The 1,161-nt window shown below is 38.0% G+C and overlaps 1 protein-coding gene across 1 annotated transcript in view; it reads left to right on the forward strand.

Moving 5' to 3' along the window:
- tmem117 (transmembrane protein 117) overlaps positions 1-1,161 on the forward strand; it is a 64,754-nt gene that overhangs the window by 2,801 nt on the left and 60,792 nt on the right. The window contains exon 2 of the mRNA XM_016515730.1: positions 565-873. Coding sequence (XP_016371216.1) covers positions 565-873 — 309 coding nt within the window. The remainder of the gene's footprint in view (positions 1-564; positions 874-1,161) is intronic.

Below are 1,161 nucleotides of genomic sequence, written 5' to 3' on the forward strand. Positions count from 1 at the left end.
TATATATATATATACATTTAATTTTTTTGTATGGATGCCTGTTTCTGGCACTAAATAAAAAAAATTAAAAAGTTAATTGCAACTTTTTATCTGACTTCTTTTCTCAGAATTGTTTGATATAAACTTGTAATTGTGAAGAAAAAAAGTCAGAATTGTGAGATAAACAGTTGCAATTACCTTTTTTTTTGGTGGAAACTGGTGTTCTCGCTTTTTTTTAATTATTATTATTATTTTTTTTTTTTTAAATGTTATGGTTTCAGTTTTAGTTAACTGTAATAATTCTCTAAATTCTTACTTCATCCAAAAATTAAGATTCAGTCCCCTGAACTTCCTTCTGAGGAGCACAAAATAAGACGATTCACCAAATGTTCACGCTGCTCTTTAACATACACTGAAAACGAACAGTGAGCAGGAAAAATACACTGTAAAAAGTACCATAAAGTGTCTCTTTTTTTGTGTTCCACTGCAAAAAGAATGTCCTACGGGTATGGAGGAACATGAGGGCGAGTGACTAATGATTCATCAAGCCATGAATGGTTTAAACGTCTCTGTGCTGTGTTTCAGGCGGACGGTGTCTGGGTGTCCTCAGACGGATGGAGGTCAGCGGCCGCTTCCGCTATTACTTCCAGCACCCCTGGTCTCGTCTGGTGGTGGCCTACCTGGTCACCTTCTTCAACTTCCTGATCTTCGCCGAGGACCCGGTGTCGCACAGCCAGACGCAAGCGCACATGATCGTGGTGGGAAACTGCTTCTCGTTCGTGGTGAATAAATATCCCGGAGGAGGATGGGACGTCCTCAAGGTCCTGATGTGGATCCTCGCCATCATCACGGGCCTCATTGCCGGCAAGTTCCTGTTCCATCGACGCTTGTTCGGTACGTCCGCGATTTTATTGTGATTATTTATTTATTCTTCTCCTCGTCTAGGGGCTCAGATCGATTATTTAATCTCAGACGAAGGGCAGATCATTAAGATAAGGTTTGCAGCACAAGACGTTTCTGACTTGTGTGTCTAGTAAACTAGTATAGTATCCAACTTGATGTTTTATGATTTTATGGTCCCATAAGTCTAATGTAACGTATTGTTTTAAAATAGATATATTAGTTAAGTTATTACAGGCCACTTATATATTTATATAAATATTTAATATTTTATTTATATAT

This window comes from Sinocyclocheilus rhinocerous, unplaced genomic scaffold (assembly GCF_001515625.1).
Source record: "Sinocyclocheilus rhinocerous isolate Xijiao unplaced genomic scaffold, SAMN03320098_v1.1 scaffold116, whole genome shotgun sequence".
Taxonomy (NCBI): Eukaryota; Metazoa; Chordata; class Actinopteri; order Cypriniformes; family Cyprinidae; genus Sinocyclocheilus; species Sinocyclocheilus rhinocerous.